General features: G+C 49.9%; 1 protein-coding gene across 1 annotated transcript in view; it reads right to left on the bottom strand.

Annotated features, from left to right (window-relative positions):
- Positions 1 to 26,126, bottom strand: part of DNAH1 (dynein axonemal heavy chain 1) — a 67,630-nt gene that overhangs the window by 6,554 nt on the left and 34,950 nt on the right. Inside the window, exons 36-64 of the mRNA XM_030956580.1 lie at positions 25,097 to 25,274; positions 24,787 to 24,981; positions 24,003 to 24,122; positions 23,228 to 23,386; positions 22,443 to 22,544; positions 21,141 to 21,281; positions 20,486 to 20,646; positions 19,653 to 19,810; positions 19,357 to 19,530; positions 18,943 to 18,981; positions 17,683 to 17,861; positions 16,330 to 16,560; positions 14,797 to 14,993; positions 14,293 to 14,428; positions 12,937 to 13,145; positions 12,001 to 12,172; positions 11,428 to 11,619; positions 10,777 to 10,887; positions 9,616 to 9,801; positions 4,771 to 4,962; positions 4,143 to 4,310; positions 3,681 to 3,872; positions 3,149 to 3,280; positions 2,847 to 2,972; positions 2,287 to 2,406; positions 1,346 to 1,495; positions 781 to 941; positions 438 to 663; positions 156 to 351 (exon numbers count right to left, since the gene is read on the bottom strand). Of these exons, the coding sequence (XP_030812440.1) occupies positions 156 to 351; positions 438 to 663; positions 781 to 941; positions 1,346 to 1,495; positions 2,287 to 2,406; positions 2,847 to 2,972; positions 3,149 to 3,280; positions 3,681 to 3,872; positions 4,143 to 4,310; positions 4,771 to 4,962; positions 9,616 to 9,801; positions 10,777 to 10,887; positions 11,428 to 11,619; positions 12,001 to 12,172; positions 12,937 to 13,145; positions 14,293 to 14,428; positions 14,797 to 14,993; positions 16,330 to 16,560; positions 17,683 to 17,861; positions 18,943 to 18,981; positions 19,357 to 19,530; positions 19,653 to 19,810; positions 20,486 to 20,646; positions 21,141 to 21,281; positions 22,443 to 22,544; positions 23,228 to 23,386; positions 24,003 to 24,122; positions 24,787 to 24,981; positions 25,097 to 25,274 (4,703 nt within the window). The remainder of the gene's footprint in view (positions 1 to 155; positions 352 to 437; positions 664 to 780; positions 942 to 1,345; positions 1,496 to 2,286; positions 2,407 to 2,846; positions 2,973 to 3,148; positions 3,281 to 3,680; positions 3,873 to 4,142; positions 4,311 to 4,770; positions 4,963 to 9,615; positions 9,802 to 10,776; positions 10,888 to 11,427; positions 11,620 to 12,000; positions 12,173 to 12,936; positions 13,146 to 14,292; positions 14,429 to 14,796; positions 14,994 to 16,329; positions 16,561 to 17,682; positions 17,862 to 18,942; positions 18,982 to 19,356; positions 19,531 to 19,652; positions 19,811 to 20,485; positions 20,647 to 21,140; positions 21,282 to 22,442; positions 22,545 to 23,227; positions 23,387 to 24,002; positions 24,123 to 24,786; positions 24,982 to 25,096; positions 25,275 to 26,126) is intronic.

The raw sequence follows: 26,126 nt of genomic DNA, 5'->3' as shown, positions 1-26,126 counted from the left end.
AGACCGGGTGCAGATGTGGGCTGAGGGAGAGGAGAGGAGAGGAGAGGAGAGGAGAGGAGAGGAGAGGAGAGGAGAGGAGAGGAGAGGAGAGGAGAGGAGAGGAGAGGAGAGGAGAGGAGAGGAGAGGAGAGGAGAGGGCTGCTCTGGGCAGGCACCTGCTTTCTCAGAGTTACGGATCCCCAGGAGGAAGATGTTGAGGAACCACTCGAGGGAATACTGGTACATGGGGTCCACGTTGGACAGGTCTGAGACACAGAAGTAGAGGATCTGCGAGCGGACAGCCACAGGCACATACTGCATGCGGGTGATGTTGATGTCCTTCTCTGTCTGCTCTGCCACCGCCACCTTGGCCTGGAGGACAGAAGCCAAGTCATGGTTAGTGGAGTGCTGGCAGGGGATGCACAGCTGCAGGGGGGACAGCACCTTTCACTTCTGACCTGGATCTCTCCTGCCTTCAGCTTGGATGCCTCCAACACTTTGATGAGCTCCAAGTCATCTACAGGGTTTCCTTCAGAGGTGCTGAGCCGATAGAGGATCTGGTCTTCTATCACCTTTAGCTCCTGACGCATCTGGGCGTTGCTAATAATTAGCTGGTTTCTGTCTTCTTCTAAGTCAGGCCGCTCTGCAGCCACCACTTCTCCCAACAGCTGGTCCTCCAAGCCACTAAAACAAAAGCCATGTAAGTGAGGGTGGCAGGTGAGGGGGCAACATGCCCGAGGGGCTGAGGACTGCAAAATGAGGCTGAGCAGCATGGGCAACTAATGGGGTAAAAGCAGGTACCTGGGTGAGAGGGTGAAGTTGATGAGGGTGAGCTTTGTGGAGACCTCAGGGCTGTAGTGAGGGTTGGGCAGCTTGGTGGTGATGTACATCTTGAAATCGTCATGGTAGGGGATCACTGTATCCCCCAGCTTCAGCACGGTGCTGCCTTGCTGTTTGAAGGTCTGTACCAGAGAAGGACAAACACAGGAAGGCTGGGATGGCTCCCTCTTGTGAGGGAAGGCATCCTGCTCTGCCCCAGGCTTTGCAGTCAGGAGAGTCAGAAGGCTCTCAGGACAGAGGAGCTCCAAGATTCCCTGTGAGACTAGACCCTAAATGTGAAGACAGCAGCTGTGTTTCATGGCCCTGCCTCCCAGGCAGAGATGCCTGCTGGCAGAGCACCAGCGTGTGCAGGAGGCTGTCAGGGTGTTGGAGCCCTGGCCAAGGCATGGGACTCACTCATCCATGCAAGTTCTGCCTGCCCACGGAGACCTACAAACACACCCCACCCCATGGCACCCTGGCCAGCTGGGCCCTTACAGCTCAGCCAGGCACTCCCTGCCTCCCTTGCCAAGGGGAGACACCAGACCTCTTTCAGCAGGACAGGCTCAAGGACTGGATCCAGCTCCTCGCCGACGTTCTCCAGCAGGAAGGGCTTCCCAAAGCTAATAGTGTTCTCCAGAGTGGAGAGGAAGTCCCGGTCACTCAGCTTGGCCACCTCCAGGCTGTTTTCTCTCTCCTGGAAGGCAGCAGGGGAGGGCAGGGTTTCTGTGCTGTCCTGCCACCTTCATATCCAGCTCTGATGCACAGTACACCTCTTATTGGCCTGATTTAGCTCTCTGGGGCAGCAGAAATAATAGTTTTTCTTGCTCAGCTAGACTTTAGCTATTTTGGCCAGCTTATCCCACACCATCAGGAACTAGAGAGAGCTGAATGACACAGCAGAAAAGGGGGAAATAGGGACCATCTCCTTCACAGAGCCATATCCCTCTGGAGCCCCACACTGCTAATTAAGGGCAGAGCCTACAAAGTGAGAGCAGGTGGGTGGGAAAAGCTCTCAGGGAGCAAAGCAGGAGCAGCTGCCTCAGCTTCCTGCCTGATCCTTCAAAAGGGCAGAAGAGGTGCTAGTTAGTGTTTTCAGCACTTTGGCAGTAGGGAATGCACTGAGCAGCCAGGTAAAGCTACCCTAATCCTTCTGTGCTAGAAAACTGAAAACCATTATGGGAGATGCTGGTGTTGTTTTGTGAGGTGAAGCCTCCCAGAATGTTAGTGGACACCCATCAGAGTGGGAATAGGATTTGCTTGCTTATATGAGGGCTCTTTTTGCCCTGTGCTGCTTTCCCTGGGAAGGGAAATCCACCTGGGATGAATGTGGATGTGGAGACTGTCTGGTGCTGGTTGGGTTGGGCTGGCACAGCATGGGGCATTGCAGCTCTAGAGCCCAAAGCCTGAGGTTGCTCTGCACAGCTCCTGACAGAAAGCTGTTTCCCCTGTCCTGGCAGATCTGGCTTTCCTCCCCACAGCTCTTACCAGATTCTTGATCCACTTGTTTGCTTGTCCTTGTGGGTCTATGTAGTGATTCCAGCGCAGGGAGAATCGGGTTATCACCCCATTCTCCACAGACAGGGCATCGTTGGGTAAACCAGCAATCTAGCAGGGTAGAAAAAGTTGTTGGCACACCTGGTAGTGCACATGGGTTACCAGAGAGAAGCCCTTGCTGCCCTGGCCCCTGAGTGCTCCCAGAGGGTGGACAGGGCATGGTGGTGAAGGTACCGCTGCCAGCAGCCAAGCCCTGGGGTGGGGCTGTGCAGTGGGGTCAGGCTTGGGCAGGCTATGGCCAGAGCTTGGCTCTGGGCCTGGCAATGGAAAAGGACAAGCCTTACAGGGCAAGGCTGATCCCCTTTTTGCTGCTGCCCAGGCCTGGCAGCAATTCCAGTTCTGCAGTGTGGCCATTATCCAGCTGCTTGGTGTGGGGGCCTGTCCTTTGGTCCAGGGGATCCTGGTGAGTGCTGAGCTGACAGTTTTGGCCGTTACCTCAGGCCCCTTCTTCCTCAAGTATTGTTTGGTTTGGGTTTTTTTTTGAAACTTGCCTGCCAGGAGCGGATTTCCACGGGGTCTCCAAGGGTGTTGATGAGGCTTGCATCCTCGCTGTGGGGAATGTCATTGTTGGCCAGCTCCTCCATCCACTCCTTGGACAGTGCTGCACGGTAGTCTCCCTGCCATGAGAAACACCATCTCAGCCTTTCTTTAAGTTGCAGCTAGTCTGTGTGAGTATGTAAACCTTCCTGTTCCCATTCAAATGGGCCCTGTGCAGCCTCTTGCACAAGTGGACAGAGATCCTGGAGGGATCTCGCACCCTTGTGTCCTTTCTCCCTGACCACTGCACACTTACTGTGAAAGGGCCCAGGTAGGCCACAAAGCCAGCTGCAACCAGCACATCCCCAGAGCTGTTGGTGATTTTGTCATCCAGGCTCTCCACAGTGTCCTGCCAGCGCACCTTCTCATCAGCCAAGCTGTTGATGAGCTGTGGGATAAGTTGCACATGTGAGAGTTGCTCTGAGGTCTATCCTTGTGTCCTGGACCTGCTGCTCTCTGCAGGTGACCAGAGGTTGGGGTGACCCCTGACATATTCTAAATTCTGTTTGGCTTTAAGCACTCAATCCTGGGATTACTGGGCTGCTTTCAGATGTTCTGAAAGACCTGCTGTTAACTGAGGAAGCTGTGCACAGGAGGACAGCAGCTTTTTACATCAGTGCCTGGCTAGCTTAGCTTTCCAGTCCTGTTGAGCTGCTGGGATCAGGCCAGGTAGCTTCAGCCTAGGATTGTCATGAGCTGCAGGCACACGGATGTTTTCACCACTGTGCTGCTTGATCTGGAATTGAGTTGCCTCACATAAGCAGGCAGAAGCTAGTTCTGTCCCTTACCACGTCAGCACGGGCCAATCTCTCCAGACACTGCTCACACTTCCTCTCCAACTCCTCCTTATTGGCTTTGCAGGTCTCGTACTTGTCTTGCAGGGCAGCAATGCCATCTTCAACCTCCTTCAGGCGTTGCTTGGCTCCGTCAAGGACCAGCTGGGTGGCACGCAGGTCCTCCTCTGCCTCCCGCAAGGCTTGCTGGGGACATGCACAAGGAAACGGTGGGAATGTGGTCAGGCTCTTCCCCCAAAAGCCGGAGATCTTGAAGCAAGAGTTGGTTTTCCATAAAAGCTCTTGCTGATAAGTGCTAGCTACTGATATCTCAATATCCCAGTCAACCAATCCCTGGATGATGAAGGCATTGCATCCTGACCTGCAGAATGTAGTGATTCCCAGCAGCTTCTGCAGGAGGGAGCTGCCAGTGCTGTGTTCCTGAACAGCAAAGGTAACTGGGTCACAGTTTCTTACCCGCTTGGGCTCCACGACCTTGGCCACAAAGTGGTACTTGTGCATGGCACGCACCCACTGGCAGATGGAGGTGCAGGCTTTGGACACCTTGGCAATGGCAGCTGGCTGGAACTCATCATTGTCAATGTAGGGCTGGATGGCCTTGATCACACTGTCTGGAATGTTGTCCTGCAAGGAACAGTGGGAGAGGAGGAGACTCTCCTCAGTCAGATCTCTAGCATGCTCATCACTGATCTCCTAAGGGTTTCCCCCAGAGGCAGCAGCACCCCAGGACATGACAGGATGGTCAAGGCATCGTGCTGGAGCAAGAGGAATCAAATGACTGCATGTTGAGGTCTGGGAGACACAACTGTGGGATTGGGTAAATCTCTTCCCATACCACTTCTATCTAGCTCCTTCCCACAAAAGAGCAGGGGGACAGAATGTGAAGACTTTTGTGTCTGGGTCCCATTGCCCAGGGCAGTGAAGTGTACCCAACTCACATAAGGGCTTCCAGGCCAAATACACCCTCATCCTTGGTCATGCTGAAGGGTGTTGCCCACAAGGAGCTCAGTTTGTTACTGCTGTGAGAAGATGTGTGTGAGGCAATATCTGATCCCAGCCACAGCTTCCTTCTGCCATTGCTTACCTTATCATAATCATACAGGCTGTTCAGGAACTGCACTGGGTCCTGGAGAAGGGCCCTGCCTGGCTCCCAGTAATCATCCACCTTGGTGCCTATCTTTTCTCCTGCCACCTTTTTGGGCTTTTTTCCATGCATAATGCAGACAGCTTCAATCACAATCTTCACACCAGGGGGAGGCCGCTGCAGGGCTCGTACCTGTAAAAACCCAAATGGGAAACAGGGGGTTAACCTGATTCTCTGGGAGAGGGGGTGTTCATCCCTCCCTCAGCTGGGCCAGAGGAGACTGGGACCAGAGGCAGGAAAGACAGAGGCATTTGAAGGGAAAGCTGGTAATCAGAAAGGGCATGGAGCAAACTAAACATAGGCTGAAAAAGCCTGCTCTGCTACTCTAATAGGTGAGTCCCTATGGGCTGAATATGTCTTGGCAAAGGAGATAAATCTGTATGGTCCTAGGGAGAAGGCTGTATGGAAATGGGACACAGGCAGGCTTTCCCCCTGTTCTGTGGGCTCTTATTTGTCTTGTACCCCACCACAGCAATGAGCCAGTCTTCAGCACCTGTGGAGGGACTGCTTGAGCCTCCCCTCCAGCAGGCACCTAGCAGTGCTGCTGCAGCACCCTTGGGATGACTGTGGGTGTCAGGACCTCTGAGGATGACTCCTGCTTTTTCCCTTCTAGTGCTGACTGTCCTTGCCATGTTCAGCTGGAGGTATTCCCAGGCCTTCCCACTGGACACTGTCAACAGAGCAGCAGACTTTATGGCAAAGCTGAGACTGATCTACCCCCATGCAGACACCCTCTGTGAGAAGGACTTTGAGTGGCTCTTTGACTGCCCTGAGACAAAGCAGTTCCTCGAGTGGTTCTGCAGCACGGTGGGTGAGGAGAATGTGTTGAGCCCAGCGGAGGTGGAGGCCTATGAGGCCCTGCTGGCTGCAGGCAAACCCATCCTGGAAGGTGATGCCTTGGAGGAGGCCCTGCAGATGTGCTGCCAGGTCCTGCAGCTCCCAGGCTCCATAGTGGCTGAGGGGCCCTCTCAAGAGGCCCTGCAGCAGGAGCTTCAGGAGCTGAAGCACCACCGTGACCGCCAGCTCTGGAGGTACAGGAAGCTGTTGGCTTGGACAAACAAGCTGCAGCAGGAGCAGAAGTATTTGGAGGAGGAGGAGAAATTGGTGAAGCAGAAGTTGAGGGTGGCTCATATGGACTTGAAAGCAAAGATCTTCAAAACCAGAGCTTTCTTGAGCCAGGTCAGCGAGGCTGCAAAGCAGGTGTCAGAGTGTCCTGAGAACACGGGGATGGACCAGCTGCTGACACTGCTGTGCCAGATGGATCTTGCTCCTTACCTGGAGCAAGAACAACAGGCCACTGATGCATTTGAGAGCTTCATCCAGCAGGTCCTACCAGAGTGTGTTCAGGCTTCAGATGTTTGGGAAGAAAGTGCACAGGGAGAGAGCAGCCTGAAGGAAGGTCTGGAGGCTGAGACACAAATGGACTCTTACTGTGAAATACCAGAAGAAAGAAGAGGAGCTCCTTATCAAGAATGCACAAAAACACTGTGTGGGGGGGCATCAGCAAGCTGGGGAAAATTGGTCCAAGGCTCAAAGTCAGAGCTCCTAGCAGAGGGAGGAGGGAATGAGAGAGATATGTTGAGTGTGGAGAGTGAGGAGAGAGATGGCAGCCAGGAAGTCACAGAGAGAAGGGACACCAAGGAAACATCAAGGCCAAAAAGTCTTGGGACTGATGAAGATAAGCTGCTGGAGGACCAAAAGAGTTTCTGGAAGGAGCTGAGCCAAATAGAGACAGCTCATGTCTGTGCCCGGAGGGAGGTTATAGTCACAGCAGCAAAAGTGGAAGGCGCCCGTGCTGCGCTGGAGTGGGCCCAGAGGACTCTGGACGCTCTTGAGGATAACCAGGTAGGCCAGTGCCCCCATTCCTGCACCATGCTCTGCGGCAGGGTCTGCCTGTGCTGACGAGCTGGGAGGGGGTGGCAGGGGCAGGCAGCGCAGTGTCACCGGGCTGTGTTTGTGTCCCCTGCCCAGCAGGCCGTGCAGGCCGAGCTGCAGAGCCAGCTCCGCGCCCTGCGCTCCGACATCGCGCACACGCTGGCACAGCGGCTGCCGGCCCTGCTGCGGGCAGAGGCACGCCGCCTCCGCCTGCCCATCCTGCACAGGCACCTCAGCCTGCGAGTGGCCCGGCTCCAGGACACTGCCAGGAGGCAGGAGGAGGCGGCTGCGTGGCTGTTGAGCCAGCACAGCCGCCTGGAGCTGCTGGAGCTGCAGCTGAAACGGGAGAGAAAGGAGCTGGAGCACAAGGCTGCTTGGTTGGAGAAGATTGAAACCATCATGAGGGAATCCCAGACCAGGCTGCCAAAGCAGCAGATCGACTTCAGAGGTGCCAAGCCCTCCCAGAAGGGTCATCCACACAAATGGATAGACCCCAAAGACCTCACTGCTGTACGGTAAGGGCCTGGGGGGGTCTGAGCTTGAAGAACAAACTGGGTGTGGGAATGGCTGAGACAGGCAGCAGACCCAAGCTACCAGACAGACTAGCAGTGCTCTTCTGCTGGTGCAGAGCCACTGTGACTCCATGGTGGTGTGAAATGCCCCAGATCTGCTTCTTTCTGGCTGGCTTGGACTGATGAAACAAAGTATGGGCTTGGAGAATGGGATGAGTACAGAGAACAGAAGTTTTTTCTAGATTATTAAGGTAGAGAGTGTAGAGGCAAGTCCTCAGCCATGGAGAAGGGGTACTGGGCCACAAGAAACCACAAGCTGCTTAGAGCAAGACCTTTCTCCTGCATTGACTGGGTCTTCTCAGTCTTCCCCACACAGTTTTGGAGCAGCTGGTGCTGGTGTCTGCCAAAAAGAAATCACAAACTGGCTCTTGAGCCAGCCTGCTCCTTAATGGAGCTATGGAGCTCTCCCCAGAGCTCTGTGACATGGGATGCTCACCAGGAGTGGCTGTCTTCTCATTGCTGACACACATCAGCTTGCATCCCAGTCTTACAGTGCACAACAACCTCAGAGCCCTGTTCCTGCTCAGTACTGGTGCTGCACTCACAGCTCTGGCTGGCTGTCCCCTCTCACAGGCTCTGGGACATGCTGATGGGGAAGGATCAGAAGAAGCAGCAGCCCTTCCGCAGCTATGCGGCCTTGGCAGCCAAATGCTCCCAGCTGGTTCAGGACAAGAGGGCACTGGAAGCCCAGCTGGAAGCTCCTCTGCCCCAGGTGTCTGCCCTGGAGTCCTCCATGGAAGTGCTCTATCACCAGCTGTACAGCAGCTCCAACCAGCTGCAGCTCTCCTCGCCGGTAAGGCAGCACTGCCCCTCCCCTGGGCCCTGCTGGGTGGCAGGGCCAGCCCTGGGGCCCTCTGCCATCCTTCCTGGGTGCAGGGCGGACACCTGGCTGCCTCTCAGCCACAGAGGGAGGGGAGCTTGGCCTGAGCCTTGCCTTGTTCCAAAAACCCTCCAGTGAGGCAGTGTCTGGCTATGGGACAAAGGTGATTCTCACTGTGATTGGGGTGCCTTAGCTAAGGTGTCCCCAGTAAGCCACCTCTGCTCCTTGGACTGGGAGGGTTTGGAGGCCAGAGCTGGGTGGGTAGTTTGTTTCTGGGGGGCTGAGCTGTTCCACAGGCATTACCAAAATCCCCTTATTTCTCCATGTTCAGATGAGTTTGGGCTCTGTTCCTTAGGAAATCTCTGAGCTGATGGAGCAATTGATCATCATGGAGGATGACCTCTACCAAAAGCTGGCAGACCTCCTGAGTGACTTGGAGCTGAAGCGCCAGTCTCTGGAGGATCCCATCCTGCAGGCAGAGCGCAGCCTTTACGTGCATTTTTACTGCAACGAGGACAGGCTGAGGCAGGAGGTGGAGGAGCTGGAGAAGCAGGCATCAGCCTCTTCCAAGGGACCCCCGAGGGAGCTGCCCTATGGAAGGGAGTAGGTCAAAGGGATCCTTGCTCCCTGCCACAGTAGTGGTGTCCTCTTTTGGTTGGGCTGGGTCCCTAATTCTAGACTGGGAGAGAACTCTGGTGGTCTCTGCTCTGGTGTCATGACCTGGCAGCTGGATCTATAAGAAACTAGAAGCTTAATCCTTAAATACAGAGTTTCTGGGGGCTGGTTAAGATGACCTGTAAGAAATTGATACCTCTTGTGGCATTGGAAACCTTGGACAGACAAGACACTTCTTGTGCCAGCTCTACAAGAGGATGGGTGCTGAGGGCAAGTGGACCAACACTGTCTGTGTCTTTCCCCGCTTTCTGAGGAAAGGGGTTTTGTGTGTTTTTGGGAGAATAAAAAGGTCTGTTACTCACAACTGCAGAGCAGCTGCAGTCCCTGTGTGGTGAAATCTGTACTTATTGAGTGTGCTGTCTTGGCTGTGATGCTTGCAGGTTCAGAATCACCCTTCTTTCTCTCACGAGCCTATTTCAAGCCAGTATTCCTTGAATTCAGCCTGCTGCCTCTTCTCTGCCTGTGGTGGATCCCCTTACAAAGACTCTGCAGGTTCAGGGTGCTGCCAGCTCTGTCCCTTTGTTTCAGTCAGTACTTGGGGTTGCTTGGCGGTACCTACCCCTGTGGACAGGCATGTGAGGTGAGCCCTCCTCGACAGCCTCTCCAGGACATGCTAGAAACACCCAGGGGCCACTCACTGCCTTTCTGCCCTTCAATTTTCATCTGAAGGAGGGAGGGTGAGAAGCTGCATGGGCAGCTGCCCAGGGTGAGCCCAGGGGGATGGAGGGATGGATGGAGGAAAAGGCTGGGGATGTTGCAAGCCTATTGAAAGGGAATTGCTGCAAAGGAGATGGTGTCCTTGAGCAGACCCAGCTCTGCCACCCTCTCCCTTGACACAGTTACCTCTGTAACATCATTTCTGTTGAGGTTCTTCAGACTGGCAAGAGCAGCATCCAGGGCTGGCAGGGCTTCAGCCAAGTCCTTCTGAGCATCATCTGCAATGGCTTGGGCTGTCTGAGCTTTCTCATTGGCCTTTGCCTCCTCAGCCTGCACAGCACTTCTTGTCTTTTCAGCCACAGCTGTGTCCACCTGCAACAGAGACAGCCTCAGGAACATGCTGGAGGCAGAGCTTGGCTGGGCACTGCTAGGAAAGGATCACAGCTGTCCTGGCAGCTTGTGTGTCTTCTTCCAGCAGACCTCAGGGCCCTAACTGCTGCAGGGGATGCCCTTCCTGCACCATACTGGGAAAAGTGTTTGTCAGCCTGAAATGATGTTAGTCTTGCAGGAATTAGCTGCTCTGCCCATTTTCCTATTGGCACAAGTAGAGGATGCATAGGGTTGCAAATTTGTAGGGAGATGGAGGAATAGGAAGAGATGCTTAGGGGTTTGTTTCTAAAACTGCCACTTCTGCATACTCCAAGGGTTAAAACACCACCAGGAGGCACAATGTGGAATATAGATCTGCTGTGGGGGAATTGAGGTGATTGCAGAGTCTTTCCACTCTGCATGCAGTGCTGTGTTATGTTAGTGTCCCTGTTCGCTGTCCCAGTGTGGCCACCCCACAGCAGGAGACAGCAAGGGGGAACACAAGGAGAGAAGGCAGTGACAGCCAACACAGAACAGTTCCCTCTTCTGAAGTGGCATGAGTGGCTGTGTGACGGTCTTTGAGGACTGGGGGGGCAGGATGCAGCTGGGGCAGCTCCCTGGGGATGGGATGTGGAGGAATGATCCTGTTCAACGAGTGTGGCTTAGAGCTGCTCAGGCCACCTCGGGATTGTGTCAGTGTTGCTAGACTGTGCTTGCAAGGGCCTGGGCGCTTGGCTGACTGACCCTGGGTGGTGCTTTCAGACAGGAGCACGGGAGCCATTGCTTCTGCAACAGCCGCTGCTCACCAGCAGCAGAGCAGGACCCCAGCAGGAGGCAGTTGGTGCTGTCACTGCAGCTCTGCACAAATATCTGCCGTGCCAATCTGAGGCGTTTTTACCTCTGATCAAGCAGGATTTTGCACAATCCCTGCCAGGCCCCTCCAGTCTGTGTCCAGTCAGCTACTGCCTGCAGCAGTACCTTTATCTGTTCGATGGTTGCCTCGGTGTCCTTGGCTGCTTGTGCCAGGAGAGGGCGGGAGGACTCCAGCTCCTCCTGCATCTTGGCTACATCCTCTGCTGTTCGCAGGAGCTGTGGGAGCAAAGCAGAGCTCAGAGCAAAGCCCTGAGGAAAAGCCCTAGGAAAGGGCTGTGCTGCTCTGGAGGGTGCTCCCTGCCAGGTGCTGGGCTGTGCAAAGCACAGGTCTTGCCCTGGCTCCTGCTTAAGCAACAATCTGACACTGTGGTGTGCTTACAACCAGCACTGCCTAATGTTACCTGCACATGCTAGGCATTGCTTCATAAAGCTCGCGGCAATGAGGCAGCAGAACAATGTTTCTGTTAGAGAGCTTTCAATTACAAGGTTAATAAGGAACATCCTGAGAGCTGAGCTACACAGAGGTCTGTGGTCCCCAAAGACTGGGGATCATTATTCTTTAGAGCTGTTACAGACTCAGTCCTTCAGAAAGCCTGGCCCTGGCAGAAGGCAGAGTTCTCCCTTGCTTTAGCCTGACCTTTTTCCCGTTACACAGGACATGTGTTGGACATCTCTCTGCATCTCTGCAGCTGTAAATACACTGCTCAGAGGGTGTAAGGGGTGGCCCCAAAACCTTCCTGGCTATGAGGGACAAACCTTGTCTAGGCCACTTTGCATCCTGTTCTTGGCTGTCTTCAGTTCCTGTTGCTTCTTTCCAATGAGGGAACTGAAGATGCTGAGGAACTCCAGGTAGCTTTTGGGAGTGATATAATTGTGTCTGCCCAATTCTGCTAGGAACAACTGGCACTTCTTTGCCACACTCTGGTGGATTGCTACACATACTTGAATCTATGAGTAGAAAGGAAAGAAACGAGGAAAGGAAAGGAAACAAAGGAAAGAAACATTCAGTACTGAAGATGTGAAAGGCAAATCTGTGTGATGCCCAGAGAGAACAAAAGGAGCTTATGAAGAAACAAACCAAACCATACAGTCATAGCTGAGCTTATTTGTGTGTGGGGGCTTTAGTGCCACAGAGGGCTGACAAATGGCTAAGCCCCTTTCAAGGCATACAAAAGCTATGCAGCTCTGCATTTGAATGATCCTGCCATGGAACATTTCTGCTGCAGGGTAGGACAATTCTGAAGGTGCCCTGCATCTGTTGCCTTGGTGGATGCAGAGACACAGCGCACGGAACTCATGGGAGCAGAGTATCTCATGTGTGGCACGTACCATCCCGCTGGTATCCTCATTGCCACTGCCAAGGAGTGGGAGCTCATTCAGGAAGGAGGAGGCCACGCTCTGCAGGGCTTCAGCAGGCCACTCATTGAACCAGTCAATGGTGCAGCAGTTCACAAGGGAGGGGAACTGCCTCAAGCGTGCACGGAACACTTCTCCGATGGGGCTGAGGGCAAGGCGTGCAGAGAAGATGTGTTACAGCTGGCTCTACATACAGGACAAAATATCTTTCCTTCCATGGAACCACCCTGATACTTTGTGGAGCAAGAGGGACAGGAATACACCCAGGGAAGGAAAAGAGGAATGACAGTTCAGGCAGTGAGCTGCATGCCCAAAGGTGCATGTCTGAGCTCATTCCTTGGCTCAGGATATTCTGGAAGTATTAAGATGGTAGTAGGGTGATGTTTTTTTATGGGTGGCTCTCTAGGGACAAACTTAAGGGATAAAAAAATAAATGTGTTCTGAAGTTTATTTCAAGCAGGTGAATGCAGAGATCCCATCACCAAACCATAACCATGGCCCTGATTTTTCTACTTGTTCTTGCACTGAGAATGCCCTGTACCTTCTGGTATCCCTCCTGCAAAGGAGCAAGCTGGTTATGGACTATGCATTGAATTAATGAGTAAACATAGTGCAACTGAGCCCCAAATTCAATGGTGCAGAGAGGAGGAGGCACCTTATGTTTCATCTGAATCACACATAATCATACTCTTGAAAAATTCAAACTTCGTCTTGAGACCAGCAAAGTGTAAAAAAAAAGTAAAATTCTAGTCCTGGGGGAAGGTGTTATGCAAACCATACTCCTATTCTTCCTCCTTCTCCAAAAGCTGGGGCTTGGAAATAAAGATCCCATTACACAGTGATGAAAGGCAAAGGATAAGGAGGGAATAATTAGCACTCAAAGCATGGAGGTGTAGGCCTGAAGCGTACCTCATGCACAGGACCATGTGGATATTGCTGCGGACCCGGGCTACGTATGCAGCCATCAAATTGGCTTTGGTGGGCTGCTGGCCCAGGTCTCGAACAATGGGCTTCATAGCTGTCATGATCTGGTCTTGTTCCTCAGGACTGTAAATGTTGGGAATGTCACCAGAGTTGAGCAAGTTATTGATATCCTCCAGGAAGGATTCACTTTTAATCTAAGTAGATGGGAAAAAAAAAAAAAAAAAGGCAATTTCTTAAGTCAGAAGACGCTCATGTCTCACATGCCATGGAGATAATTTCTGCATAAATACAGCCCTCAGCCTCAGTTATAAGAAACAATTTTTGTGATGATTTGGCTCCAGAAAGGCACACCCTGATTCTTGTCCAGCACTTCCAATTAAACAGCCATGTTTCAGCCATTTCAGGGGTGGGAGGGTGTGTTTGAGAACAACCATCCTTCTGCCCATTCCCTGTCTCCTTACAGACAAACTGAGCTCAGGCTCTTTTTCCCTGCTTCTGCAGCCAGACCCCAGACACCTTGGTTGCTCCAGGTCTTTGTTCTTCCAGCACAGAACACTTCATTATTAGAATAAAGCTTATCAATGTGGGAGACAGAGTAATTGTAGGGATGTGTCACAGGCTGTGGGACGATCTTCCTCCAGTGCTACATTCACCTCTCCACCTTTGCTACATCAGAAATACACAGCATCCATCTCCTTGACTAAATGCATCCTCCTGGGCCCCTTTGCTCCCACATATGCTTCTCACTGCAGGGAAAAGGCTGCAAGAACAAGTAGCATTTGACTGATGCTCATCTCACTGCTTAGGGCTCTGCCACAAGGGAATGGTTCCTATGATAATGAAGGCAGTAAAAAAGCCTATGGGGAACATAACTGTGATTCCAGAAGTGGAAATTGGCCTACTCATTAGCAAGTTACAGTTTACAGCCAGCATTATCCTGTGGAACCAGCAGGCGTAAGGTCCTAAATCTACTCTCTTTTTGAAAAGGGAAAGAATAATTTTACTTAGGACTTCTAATATCAGTGGCCAGTAGTGCTTAGTTTCAGACAGCTGAAATCTATGTACCCACCAAACCTTTGGATGGAGCTGAAAGAAGCTTCCTTGAGCAAGAGAAGAATCCACCCACTCACACACAGCTCTACAGACCCTCTAGCAATAAATGCACCACCTCTGGTTTCCCTGGGGCTATTTTATAAGATGATGAATATGGGCTACTGAAGAAATACAGGTTGTGTCTGGTTTTGTCAAGTTCCTTAATACCCTGTAGGGGAATTTATTGAGCTTAGAGATGTGTTTCTGACTCCTTTTGAGATGGAATCCACCATGCCAATAGTCCTGTACCTGTGTGTCTACAAAGAGGAAGGTCTTGGGTAGACTTTGAAGGCCTGCCTTCATCATGATCTTCCTCACATCCTCTCGCCATTCAGCCATGCCATAATTTTTGGACAGTTCAATCTGGAAACATTCATTATCTGCCCTAATGGAAAAAGAAGCCTGTGGAGTTACACCAAATTAAACCATTCTCTTCTCTTTGTGGACTCAGGGTGAAAGGACTCAAGCAAGTTGTTCTCCTACAGTGAGTCCTGAGCACATGCTTGTCCTTGTGCACCAAGGACAGCCACCAACCCAGGAGCATGTTTTACACAAGGCAGAGATACCTGAGCTTGCCAGAAACCCAGTGCAGATGTGCATGTTAACTGAGTCCTAACTCTTGACTCATTTGAGGAGTCAGCAGCCAGAAAAACATGCAACTGGCAGTGGGAAGGGCAGAAAAAGAGATTCTCTGAATGCAGCCCCAGTGGAGCTGCTCCCCATTCCATGCATAGGTGGGAGTGCATTACTTACATGTGAGATGCCAGTCTGGTGAGAGACTGTCTCCCACTTCCCCCAACCCCCAGGAGAAGGGCATTCCCCGGAGCCTGCCGCAGGATCCGGCTGATGCGGCAGATGTGCTGAATGGCATCCATGAACAGCACCAGCTTCAGCTCTGGGTTGTGGCTCTGATTGTACTCCTCCAGGTAGTCCTCAATCACCACCTTCAGCTGTGGGCAGAAACACTCAGTTGTGGCTACCAGATAAAAGCAATTGTGTGTGTGTGTTGGGGTTCTGTCTGCTGGCACAGCCAGGAGTAGGGGAGGGCAGAGCCTGGGGCTTAACAGAGTCTGGGAGCAGCTCTCCTCTGGGCTCCTAAGGAGCTGCCATTGGATGTGCTGAATTTAGTTAGTGGTGGTGGCAGCAGATGCTCAATGGTGACCTTAAACTAACTCAGGCAAGTGACTACAGTCTGCTGTTCCCAACTGTGCTGTTTGCCTCGAGAAACAGCAGGGTGTAGTTCAAAATAAAAGAGCTTATGGCTGCCTGATCCATACTGCTCCAGGGCCTCCCTCTGGGTTAGTTTCCTTGCTCTACAGCTGACCACTGCCTGCTGCTGAATCCTGTGGTTAGGATTCTGGCTGGAAAGCGCAGGTGCTGGGGAAGAAAACAACACTGGCTGTAGATGAGTAGGAGAGCACACTCCTCTCCCAGTCCAGCCATCACATGGAATAGCTGCAGGAGCAGTTTCTCTTGCCCTTCCCAGGGCTCCCCTCAACAGCACCCTCAGGCCAGAGAAGGAGATGAAGCATGAAGACATCTGGGATTGGATCGTCAGCAATCTCACTGTGAAGCTGGGAAAGTAACACCAGCTGGAATTCATACAGTGCTGAGATCCCTGCCTAGATGCCAAAGTCCCGTGTGCATCAGTGGGGACTGTGCAGCTGCCTCTATGTCTGGCTGTCCCAGCTGTGCTCACCTCAGTGGGGGACAGGCCTACCTACTTTGCAAAAGGGGTTGGAAAGCTCAGTTAATTACCAGCCCTTGTCACACAGCTATCACAAGAGGAGAGACAACAGAATAATCATCTGTTTCTGATAATGAGTGCAAAACGCACCACTCATTGCCTTTGCTTAATTACCACTATCCAAGTACTCCCAGTATCTTCTCCAACAGGGAGTCTGGCAGTAACATTAATTACTTGTAAAGGTCAATTGTGAAGTCTTTAATGGCAAAAGTAGTATTGTTTGGGGGTAATGTGCCATTTCTTTCCAGCAAATTTCACTTTTCAGTCCCAAGTGTGACTCATTTGGGAGATTTGGCATAGCAGGCTGCCTCCAGGATTGCAGTGCAGAGACAGCTTGTTCCACCTCAACTGCCCATCACAACTAATACAGCCACTATTCATAAATGTGGTAGGATTCCACAGGAGACCCCTGGGATGGTTTGTAGTTTCAGACACCTCTAATTAAAGCACCACTATTGTTACTATTACTGTTTTCCTTTGTTTGTAGAAGACTGGGAAGATGTGAACGTAGTTCCCAACGTGATTCCCAGGGTCCTTACCTTATCCTGGCTCTCGATTGCTTGGTACACTTTGACATTGGCACCTGGCTCCATGAAGTCTCCAAACAGAACTGGCTGGGTGGGAATGACCTCCTCAAAAGTGGTGCCAAACTCCACCATCTTCTCTGTCATTAGGTTGTCAAACCAGGTCCGGTCCTCGTCACTGACCAAGCGGTCACGGAAGACCCGGCAGCTCTCGTGGTACCACAATCTCAGCAGGTGCTCTTTGTCCTGGTAGGAAATCCCAGCAAAACAGCCCCCATGAGAAAAGCAGAGAACTGTTATGAGCATTGCTGTCAGCAAAGCTGGTTCCTGCCCAGCATGTGGCCAGCTCCACTCCCATTACAAGGCAACAGGAGCAGAGAAAGAACTGGGCGGAGGAAGCTGCTTCCCTTCTCCTCTCAAAAGCAACTCTTGTTAAAACAGCTGCTTTGCAGAGAGCTCATTACAGCATCAGTTTATCTCCCTCTATTTGTCCATATGTAAGGCTTTCTTTGAGAGATTTAAATTTTATGTTCTTTGTTCCTATCTTTCACTAGTTTGATTTAATTTGTATGGTTTTCCTGTGTGTTTTTTGAAAGATCCTTTTATTCGGCCACAATAACCCCCTGCAACATTATAGGCTGGGGATGGTGTGGCTGGACAGTGCCCAGGCAGAAAGGGACGTGGGGGTACTGGTCAACAACTGACTGAACATGAGCCAGCAGAGTGCCCTGGTGGCCAAGAAGGCTCCTGGCCTGGATCAAGAATGGTGTGGCCAGCAGGAGCAGGGAGGTCATTCTTTCCCTGTACTCAGCACTGAGGCCACACCTCGAGTGCTGTGTCCAGCTCTGGCCCCTCAGTTTGGGAAGGACATTGAGACGCTCAAGCACATCCAGAGGGGGCAATGAGGCTGGAGAGGGGCTGGGAACACAAACCCTGTGAGGAACCACTGAGGGAGCTGGGGGTGCTCAGCCTGGAGAAAAGGAGACTCAGGGGTGACTTTATCAGTCCACAGCTCCCTGAAAGGTGGCTGTAGTCAGGTGGGATTGGTCTCTTTCTCCAGGCAGCACTGACAGAACCAGAGGACACAGTCTTAAGCTGTGCCAAGGGAAATATAGGTTGGATATTAGGAAAAAGTTTTTTACAGAAGGAGTGATAAAGTGCTGGAATGGTTTGCCCAGGGAGGTGGTGGAGTCCCCATCCCTGGATGTGTTTAAAAAAACATTGGATGTGGCACTGGGTGCCATGGTTTAGTTGAGGTGTTGGGGCAGGAGTTGGACTTGATGACCTTAAAGGTCTCTTCCAACCTGGTCATTCTGTGATTTCTGGTCTTGCCCTGGGTGGCAGGGCTGTGCTGATGGGAGGACTCACCTCGACCTTGCCAGGCTCAGCCATGAGCATGCCCTGGAACACCTTGGAGAGGTCTCTCAGGTTGAAGGTGTAATGTGACTTTGCTGGTGTGGGCAGCAGCTGGGATGTAATGGTCATATACACGGAGATCGTGGCATTGACTAAGGGCTCGTTCAAGTCCTTCACTGCATCTGCTCCCGCTGCAGAGACAGAAGTAGTCAGAGAGGATGTGAAGATGGTAGCTCTGGGCTGAGAAGGTGTTTGTAGTGCAGGAAGGTGGCACTGAGTGGCAGAGGCGCTGGCTAGCACTTGGGCAGGAACATACTTTTTTCTGCTTTTTTCTGAGAGACAGTGAGGGACTTGTCCAAGCACCTGCTCACTGCAGTGGACAGCTGCTAATGGGTTTATCAACTAATGTGAAGCAGATTTGGGGGTGGAAGAATGCTTTACAGCCACTCTGTGGTGTGAAGACTTCATGCCCCCCAGGAACAGAGGAGGCACTGCCAGACAGGTAATTGATGCCTACCTGAAATATTCCAGACAGGTTTTCCTTCTCCTTCCCTGCACTCCCGCAGTGAAATCTCAGCTACTTTTAAGCTAGAAGGTGTGAGTGCCCTCTTAGCTAAACCCCCTGCAATTCATTATGCTCAGCAAATGCAAAGCCACTGAGGAATAATTTCTTAGGCAATAGTCTGGCAAGATTTAAACACAGCTGCCAGTTTTAGAGCATAATTATTTTTTTCTCCCAATGAAGTTTATTACAAACACTCCTGGAGAAGTAGAGCCCTGTAACATCCCAGCATTTTGCACTTTTTTGCATGTTTTCAAAAATCCTTTAATTTCTTTCTAAATCACCGCTAGATGTTTCAGTGTGCCCCTGAGATCACAGTCAGGTACTGTGCTTCAGAATATTGCAAGCACTCAGAGAGCTCTGCTTTGCTTCTCCCATAGCTGACTATTCTCACTCCTTTCTACTGGCAGATTTGCAGATGAGGGCATATCTGCAAAGATGATCCTCAATTCCCACCCTGTCAAGTATAAGAGGACTCATTTCACTCCAAATGAACACTTTTTTCATGGTGGCTGTAGCACCATGCTTGATCCACCCTGCTCAGCTGTCCACAGGCTGCAGCAGATGGAGAGTAACAGAAGGCTCTGCTTCCACAGAAGGCTGTTGTCTGGACAAGTGTCTGTCTGCTGAATGCACAGGTAAGCTGTGCCATGCTGTGCTCACCAGCTCGTTCTGTTCACAGTCTCTCTCATCTTTCTGCTTTTACTTACGCACTGGATTTCTGTAACTTTTTTCTCCTAGGAATCCATCTAAAAAAAGACCAAAAAAAATTAGTTCCAGCTTTACCTGCTGAGGTTAAGAATATCTGCATCACCCATCACAAATAAAATCCTCTTTGAAAGGCCCAGGCTATAGGATAACATATTGAAACTGTGAAAGGCAAAGCTGAAGTTTGCTGATTTGCACCAGCAGGGTTTGGCCCTGAGACTAAATAGGGTATGAACTCTCTGTTTGCTAAGCCTCATAAAACACTTTCCCTAAAGCACCTTTGAGTGACTACTGCAAGTTCCAGCTTTCAACACTTTGATCAGATCATCAGTATTGATTGCTCCCCTTCCAAACTCCATTGTCATCAAGGTGACTTTCAACATGAGGAGAAGGTGGCAGTTTTCTGCAGGACTTACCCATCCAGCTGCCAAGGATGGTGGAGAAGATCTTCCTCTTGCTGCTATCATCCATCTCGGTGAAGGAGAGGTAGTTGAAATGGCGAGTGAGGCGAGGAGTGACAGGATTCCTTCCCCCTCCAGGAGGTCCCATGGCACAGACAAAATTAATATCTACCAGCTTCTTAAAAGTACCTTTGAGAGTGCAAAAACAGGAATGAGTGCTGAGTTGTGGCTAAAATCCCTCACCACAGATCTCCAGGGCAGGTACACATCTCTAACAGGCCAAGAGCTCTGGCCAGGGATCCGGGTCGTACCGATCTGTTTGCGGTCGTACCAGCCGTGGTGGTCCATCCACTGCCGCAGCAGCTCGATGGGAGGCTGAGCTCCATACTGCTCCAGCATGGGCATGTTCAAGTCATCAATAAAAAATATGAAATACCGACCAACTGGAGGCCCGAATACTCCCTTCCGCCTGCAAGGACAGAACCCGTGTCAGGACACAGGAAAGGTACTTCTAACTTGATTCAAAAGCATTTTTTTTTCTCTGTATGCTTTCTGAGTCAACAGTTTCAGCTATTTTTTACACTTGATACACTCCTTTGTAAGGGCCTTCGCATCGAAAAGATCTGGAGCAATGTTCGAGGCACTGGCTTCTCTCCAAGTGAAATTTTGTCTACTTATGCTCAATGCCAAGGAGTAAATGGGTGCAAATAAAAGCGAAGCTTGAGTCCATGAATCTGTTGGAAACTTCAAACCAGTGGCTGACCAGGGAGGTGAAATGGAAGCTGTTTACTGTGGGGAGTGGGATTGCGGGTGGGCAGCCACATTTTCTCCCTTCATCACTTTCTGTAAAGATCCCACACCAGGGTTTGCAAACACCTGTGCTGTGAAATGTAGTATTTCTGGAATAACTATAATTGGAGCAACTTTTACCGACCCTCACTAATCCTTCTCACTTTCTTGCCATTATAACAAGCTATTATTGGCTCTCACAATCCCAGCTCAGATGTACTGTGTGTCCTACATGTTGTCCACAGCTATACGTGCTCAGGGCCCCTTCACATCTCGGGGTGAAACTAAAGAGCCAAGGTGATAGAAACACTCAGCTCAGGGATACTGCCTTTGCACACACAGAAAGGAATCTTGCCTCTTATCCAGTTTGCTGTCGATGAGATCCTGGGTTTGGTTAGAAGAGGTGCGTGCTGAAAACATCAGGAAGTGGGCGATGTATTTGTTAGGCAAGTTCTTCAAGAGCTTGTCAGCAATTGTGAGAGTCTTCCCTGTGCCAGTGGGACCAATGCAAAGAACCTAGAAGCACAATTAGCATACTCATAGACAAGCAGCCTGTGTTTCTCAGAACTCTGACACTGGTTGGAGGAAATGCAGCCAGAAAAGAGGTTACTGCTCTTTTAGGCATTTGAAGGTTGGGAGAGGACTCTTGGACTTGCTTCTTCAATAAGGTCAGCTGCCTAACACCAAAATCTCTTGGTGTGGATAGAATCCAACCAGAGAAGTATGAAATGGAGCTGCAGGAAACAGGTAAAAAGGGATGGTGATGGGCTATCCAGCAATTGCTGCATTTTCATTGAACAACTGCGTGTTGATATCCCTTTGGGGTGCTGACATGGTACCTGGGGACGGAATGGATAACTCTCAGTGCTTAAGCACAGATTTGGTGTAGAGAAATACAAATCCATGGAAGTGGGAAATAATCTCAAAGTATTAGGCAGCTGTTAAGTTCTGACTGTACTGGGAGAAGAAGAGACTGAATCAAAAATTCAAAAACAAGGCTGGGCACGTACTGGCTTATGGTTGGTGAGCAGCAGCTCCAGCAGATAGGCCATTCGGACTGTGTTCATTGTGGGCACAATAACGTCACAGAAGTTGGTGTCTGGAACCATGGTGAACTTTGCTGTAGCATCCAGCCACACCTCCCAGTGCACCTGAAAGATTGGAGTCTGCTTAGAGGGGGCAACTATCCCTTCTAAGAAAAGGAAAACTATTTCTCCTATTTTCCCTGTCACTGCTCCTTGTGTAATAGCTCAGATTCTGATGAGAAATTCAGGTTTCCAGTCCCTCTGTAGAGCCTTGCCACCCTTACCTTTCTGTATGGAAATGCTGGGAGTGTTTGACTCATTACTTTTGGGAGGGACAAAGCCCAAGACTTAGAGGTCATTGCCCCAGCAGCAACACACCTGCCCTCCCTTCTGAGAATTGGGATCAAAGCAGGATGGAGCACTTGTGATATCTGCAAGAACAGGGATTCTGCCCATGGCAGAGGGCCAAAGGGGGCTTATCTGGGCTCCTGTCTTCCTGTTCCGTGCTATCACCCATGTCACACTCAGAGGCACATGAGGTTTTCTACTTGTACAAGATATGGATCTCTTGTGCTAGATTGAAGCTGCAGATGAGCCTCCCAGAGGCCACTATACAAATGAGATAGAGCTTCTGCCAGGACAGTGCTGGACAATACAGGAGAAAATCTGCATTCCTGACCACCCCATGTGGCCTTCCCACAGTGACCACACTGGCACCTTCTGTTAAGCACATGACAGTCATGTAGGGTTCTTTGTTTCATTTCAGGAAGGGGAAGCATTTTCCCTCCTTAAATTCCTTTTAGCCCAGAGTCTGGTGACTGTCAGTCAAGATGACCCTGACATGTCCTATACTGCTGTCTCTTGTGAAAAAGATGGAATATTTATCTGCCTTGCTGCCATTCCAGACTCTGCTGCACACAGCTCTTCTGCTGTTGTTCACTGCTTTCTAAAACAGACAGATCTACGCATATGAGCTCCGTCCTGTCCTCCAGCAGCCACACCTGTGCCACCCCTCACTTTTCTGAGCACTGACAGAGACACACAGGTCTCAACTGACCAGCTCTCAGCTCAGCTTTGAAAGATCTGGTTCACAACTCTGAAGGCAAGAAATTGTCTTCTTGATTCAATGAAAAGCTTAATTTTGATTTAAACATTCCTGTTTGCTTCCTATAGGCCTTTCTTCTTTGCCCTTAATGAGAAAATCCTACCAAATCCTGTAGGACTGTGTTACTTCCTGGTCCCTCCTCCTAAATTACTCAACTTGGAATTAAAAGTTAAATATTTTACCTCTTTATGGACGTCCTCATCATCTTCTTCAGTACTGCTAAGCCCAGCATCATCCAGTTTATAGTCATAAACCAGTCCTTCTTCTGGGAAGAGTAAGCGCATCTGTGAGAATAAAGCTGTTATGAGCCTGGCTGCCACTCAGCTGAATTCACAGAAGGATTTGCACTACTTCAAGGAACGCTTTACTAACGGGATGCTACCCAGGCCAGGGGGCTCAGGTCTCTCCCAGAACTTCCAGCTCCAGGGGTCCCAGTGAGAGAGTGGCATACCAGATGCCCACAAGAAGTCCATCCAAAGCCTCCAGGTTTAGCCCCACATTTCTCTTCATAGAGAAAAGCAAGGCACAATTCTTCCCAAGAATACTTCTGGGATTCACATTCTCTGAACCTCAGAGAAAGAAAACACAATTCTTATCATTTGCTGTGCCTGTGTTTGTGCAAAAGTGGAATGCAATATGGAGATTGTTTACCCAAAGTGATGGTGTTTTGTTTCCTTGGCCTATCAGAGCCAAGAGTGTGTGTGTGTCAGTGACAGTCATGAGATTCTGTGCAGTGTGAGAGTTGTATGCAGGGTTGAGTGCTTGGCAGATCCTGTTTTATATGTATAGAATAATATAGTATAATAAAGTAATTAATTAGCCTTCTGATATCAATGGAATCCTCCTCATCATTCCTCCATCACTGGGGCCCTCGCAGCATTGCAATATCCAGGCACTCAGCTCTGATCCCCATTCCTCACTACTAATTTCTCTAAAATGAGAGAAGATCTGCTTTTCCTTTACTCACCCTTTCCTTTGCCATCTTCTTCCTGAGCCATGAGCTAAAGGCCTCACGACCTAGGGAATCTCCAGTAGCTCCCACACTCCAGATCAAGGCAAATATAAACCAAGGTTCAATCAGCTCTCCCATACGAGCAATCTTCTCCCGGGGAATCGTCTTAAGTCCCTAAGAACCAGAGACAAGCAGAAGAAAAATTCTCAGGTATAATTATGGCACACAAACCCCAGACTCTTCTTAATTTGCCCATAATTCAGCTTCTATGTAGTTTTTCCTAGCCAGTTTTTCAGAGGCCTTGTTAATATATTATGTGGATTAAAATTTGTTGTTTCATTGGTGTACTTGAGAGACTCCCTTTGCTGAACTAACGTCACTCAACAGGAGATAGGAGAAGAATTTAGTCTTAAGTTTTTAATTTGAAAATTGTAAGCCTTCTTCAATACTAATTCTCAAAGGACCTGCAATCTGAAGTGCATCACTGCTCAGCTCTGATCTCTACTTTCCCCTCATTCTCCAATTCCCTCTGCTATAAATAAAAGTGAACCTCTACCCTCCAGCCTGGTAGGCACAGAGCTTATCTTGTGTTCCTTGAGTGGGCAGAGCATAATCCTTCCAGGTTTACCTGTGATTTGCTGGATGCTGTATTACCTTCTGCCACATAGATGAGCTACAGCATGACCTTTCTGCACCAACATCTTGTTCTCTGGTGACTAACCCTTCCCATGACTTAGCGTCCTTAAGAGTGACAGACACAAGGAACAGCGATAGAGGTACCAAAATCTACCTTAATGGGAATGAAAGGCTGATACAAACATTCCAAGAGCACGAGGAGACTCATTGTGAGGTTACCATCTGTAGAAGTAATTATTTCCTTCACAGAGCTTCGTAAAAAGTCGATGGCCTCCTGGAAAGACAGGCAGGGACAGCTCAGTGTCACCATCCAGCACAGCTGTCTTTGGTTTTACCTTCTTGTTCACCTCCATCATGTTATGTTTAGCAGGGAGACTGTGACTGAGAATGCTGCCATTCCCAACTGCATCCCAGGTACCACCATTTTTACTGGAGAAAAGCAAGACAAGCCCCTTGGTTCAGTCTCAACACCAAGAAACTTCTGGGCTTCCCTTTTGGTTCTGTGCAACAGTTACATGCATCTTGTGCTATCAGTGCTGTTAAATCATTTGCTCCCTTTAGAGCCTTCCTTTGTAGCTCCAGGTTCTTCATTAAAATAATGGCTTATCAGCAGAGTAAAAATAACAAGACTTGTTTGTACAACCTTCTCCCTGGAGGGACTCCACTCTAAGCTATGGAACTGCACTAGGGATGGTTTTGTCCAGAAGATAATTTTAAAATGAAATAAAACCAACTATAATGACCAATAAGACTTAGTCACATCTACAGAGATCAGTGAGTAACCTCCATTAAAGCCACAAAATTCACAGAGAAGTTTCCATTATAGATATTATGGTAGGAAATGTTCCCACAATATTATTTAAATACAGGCCTTGACATATCTGGGCTGGTTGATAATCAAGATGACATGGAAAGGCTGGAACAGAACAGAAGCTCACCTGAAGGAATCTCCTGAAGAGAGATGCCAGCTGGGGTGCAAAGCGTTGCATGATTTCTGGCACATTTTTCAGCCAGCATTCAATGAAAGGGTCCAGCCCCAAAATGCTGGGTTCCAGGTAAACCATACCACAGCGGGAGACTGTGGCAGGGGAAGCAACAGCCAAATCCTGGACTTCAAACATCATGGTCATGCCCTAGAAATTAGAAAAGAAAAGAAAAGATAAGGACATGCTCAGTTTTGATATGTATTTCAGTGCAGGGAGGAAGGAGTACAGACTACATGCAGCAAAAGTGGGAGGGATGAGTTACCTCTGTCATCTTGATGATTTCCCCTGAGCTGAGGCACAGCTTCTTATTGTCATCAAGTACTGTGTTCATGTTCTCAATCCACAAAGCATCCACTGGCCCATCAAACATGTACCACTTCTTGCTGGAGTCAGCGGCCACGGTTCCCCGACGCATGAGTGTGGAGAAGATCCCATCTGTCCTGAAAGGCAGGAGGAAGGCAGGGCTTGGCCCATTCTGGTTTTGCTGAAATAAATGCCAAAGTTCCCTCCACAAAAGGCAATCTTATCCTGCTTCATGTGTCTCCCTTATCCATGAGTTGCAGAAAGGTCCACCTCATTCTTTTTTTTACTGAGACACATCTCAGCCTGCGTGACACCACAAAACCATTTCTTTGGGCATCAGGATCTGGAATTCATGTCATTTAACTACAAGATGTCAAGCTTCCCTTTAACATCTCTGTCCTCAGTGAAGAGTAAAGAGGCCTTACTAGCATCCAGTTCAGGTTACAGGCAGATCATCTGCTCTCTGGAGGTGCCTCTTCTCACTTTTTCTCAAGGTTAAAAGGATAAATCCAGGCTAAAGATCCTGACCCTACCCTCTTCATAACTGAAGTTCCCCATCCTTAGCTGCCTGTGAACCCAGGTGGTGTTGGAGCTGGTGACCAGGGGAGCAGACACAAGGAATGCTGGCTGTTGACAGCAAGAATTTAATCTGTACATGGAAACCTCGAGCACAGTTTCCATTCAGACCCTGGACTCGATTCCTGCTATTAAATAATTATTTGTTATTTTTATAGTACTAGTGAATTCCAGGGTATTGTTATTGAGATCAAGGCAAAACAGTCTGTTCTAAAGCTCAGCTGATTAAAGCAGATGGATTTGTCTGTAAATATATTTTACACAATTGCTGTATTTTTCTTTTTTGTCACATTGACATGCCCATGTAGAGTCACATCATAAATAAACTGTTGAGCTTAATTGGAGCTCCTATAAAATGTCCTTCAGTAAATATGTACCACATCCTAAGCTGGGAAGCTCTGGTCACAGAATCA

The sequence above is a fragment of the Camarhynchus parvulus genome, chromosome 12, assembly GCF_901933205.1.
Source record: "Camarhynchus parvulus chromosome 12, STF_HiC, whole genome shotgun sequence".
In the NCBI taxonomy this organism is placed as follows: Eukaryota; Metazoa; Chordata; class Aves; order Passeriformes; family Thraupidae; genus Camarhynchus; species Camarhynchus parvulus.
Note: the sequence above shows the minus strand (reverse complement) of the source record. Positions and strands in the feature narration are given on the sequence as shown.